The following is a 2598-nucleotide window of genomic DNA, read 5'->3' as shown; positions in this document are numbered from 1 at the left end:
CAGGGTAGGACTGGGCCCAATGAGAAGCAGGCCAAGACTGGGCCCAATGAGCAACAGCCCATAAGTGATGTTGGGCCAGGCCCTAACGAAGAGCCCAACAGAGATGCACAGCCCAACATAGATCCAACTGTGAGGTTTTATGTGAGTGGGGTCCAAGATGATGATGATGATCCCATATATGACTACTATTCTGAGGATTTACACACTCCTATATCATCAGAGGATGAATCCAACAAGTAAATATTTCCTGAGTTTGATGATGAATATGCTTTTGGAGAGGGACGATTTGAATTAGGGACTAGGTTTGCAACCATAGACAGATTTAAGGAAGTTGTGAAGGACTCATTCATTACCGAGGGTAGAGAGCTTAGGTGGATTAAGAATGACAAGGAAAGAGTTAGGGTGGGATGCATGGATGATGAGTGCCCGTGGTTAGTTCATTTGTCATACAACAAGTTATTGCAGTGCTATCAGGTGAAGACCTACAAAAACGAACACATGTGTGCACGGACCTGGGTAGTAACGTGGCTGATCAACATTGGATTAGTAAGAAGGTGGAGAAGAGAATGAGTACACAACCCCACATGAGAACGAATGAGGCAATTGACTTTCTGAGAGAGGAATTCTCACTCACTGCACATCCAAAAATGGTCTATAGAGCAGTTAAAGAGGCAAGGGAAAAGATAATGGGCAATGAGAGGGATCAGTATAATAATGTTAGGGATTATTTGTTTGAGATTCTGAGAAGCAACTCTGGCTCCAGGGCAAAACTCTGTGTAACACCTATACCTCAATCCCCTTCTGTATTTGATAAGCTTTATATAGGGTTAGAGGCATGCAAGCAGGGTTTCAAGAGTGGATGCAGGCCTTTGATCCACCTTGATGGTTGTTTTCTGAAGACATACTATGGTGGACAACTCCTAACAGCAGTGGCCCAAGACGCGAATAATCAATTCTATGTTGTTGCTTATGGAGTTGCAAGGTCTGAAACAAAAGAGTCTTGGAAGTGGTTTCTGACTCTACTTCAGGAGGATCTGGGTGATGTGCAGACTAACTAATGGAATTTTATGTCCGACCAACAGAAGGTAACATTCATAACTTTTGACTTAGTTGGTTAATAATGCAAATGTTTTGTCATCATTGGTTCTGATTAATAATGTTTAGTTCTTGTTGCTGTTGTGATTTATTCACTGAAGTGGTGTGTGCAATAATGCATCTGAGTAGTGATTACTGGTTTTTGTTTAATAATGTTTACTTCTTGTTGCTATTGTGATTTGTTCACTGATAGGGTGTATGCAATAATGCATCTGAGTAGTGATTACTAGTTACTGATTAATAATGTTTAGTTCTTGTTGCTATTGTGATTTGTTCACTAATATGGTGTGGTTAATAATGCAACTGATTACTACTTATTGGATCTGATTAGCAATGTTGATTACTGGTGGACGAAATTGTGATTCCTTTGTTATTGTATTTTGTAAAATTCATTACTTTTTCAACTATGTGTGGACACAACTCCGTTCAACTTAACCAGCAAGTGTACTGGGTCATCCAAGTAATACCTTACGTGAGTAAGGGTCGATCCCACAGAGATTGTTGGTATGAAGCAAGCTATGGTCACCTTGTAAATCTCAGTTAAGTGGATTCATAGGGTCAAATGTAATTGGATTAGATAATTAAAAGATAAATAAAATAAAAAAGGATAGAAATACTTATGTAAATCAATAGTGGGAATTTCAGATAGGCGTGTGGAGATGCTAGAATCCTTTCGAATCTCTACTTTCTTATTGCTCTCATCCAATCCTTCTTACTCCTTTCCATGGCAAGCTGTATGTAGGGCATCACCATCATTAATGGCTACTTTTAATCCTCTCGGAAAAATGGTCCTATGCGCTGTCACTGCACGGCTAATCGTCTGGAGGCATCACCCTTGTTGATGGCTACATCCCATCCTCTCAGTGAAAATGGTCCAAATGCTCTGTCACAGCACGGCTAATCAGCTGTTGGTTCTCGATCATGTTGGCATAGGATCCATTGATCCTTTTGCGTTTGTCATCACACCCAGCAATCGCGAGTTTGAAGCCCGTCACAGTCATTCAATACCGGAATCCTACTCGGAATACCATGGACAAGGTTAGACTTTCCGGATTCCCGGGATCCTACTCGGAATACCACAGACAAGGTTAGACTTTCTGGATCCCCATGAATGCCGCCATCTATCTAGCTTATACCACGAAGATTCTGTTGGGGAATCTAAGAGATATGCGCCTGGCCTAGAGTAGAACGGAAGTGGTTGTCAGTCACGCACGTTCATAGGTGAAAATGATGATGAGTGTCACGGATCATCACATTCATCAAAGTGTTGTGCAACGTATATCTTGGAATAAGAATAAAAGAGAATTGAATAGAAAGTAATAGTAATTGTATTGAAACTTGAGGTACAGCAGAGCTCCACACCCTTAATCTATGGTGTGCAGAAACTCCACCGTTGAAAATACATAAGTGAAAGGTTCAGGCATGGCCGAATGGCCAGCCCCCATGAAGGTGATCAAAAGACCGAATGGTCAAAAGATGACTAATACACTAGTAAAAAGTCTT

The 2598-nt window shown here is 41.0% G+C and overlaps 1 protein-coding gene across 1 annotated transcript in view; it reads left to right on the top strand.

The window, feature by feature from the left end:
• The first annotated feature begins 647 nt into the window (after positions 1-647).
• Positions 648-2598, top strand: part of LOC107488848 (uncharacterized) — a 19555-nt gene continuing 17604 nt past the window's right edge. The window contains exon 1 of the mRNA XM_016109626.1: positions 648-1043. Coding sequence (XP_015965112.1) covers positions 648-1043 — 396 coding nt within the window. The remainder of the gene's footprint in view (positions 1044-2598) is intronic.

Source organism: Arachis duranensis, chromosome 1, assembly GCF_000817695.3.
Source record: "Arachis duranensis cultivar V14167 chromosome 1, aradu.V14167.gnm2.J7QH, whole genome shotgun sequence".
Taxonomy (NCBI): domain Eukaryota; kingdom Viridiplantae; phylum Streptophyta; class Magnoliopsida; order Fabales; family Fabaceae; genus Arachis; species Arachis duranensis.
The sequence above is the reverse complement of the archived record's forward strand: the minus strand, read 5'-3'. Positions and strand labels throughout refer to the sequence as shown.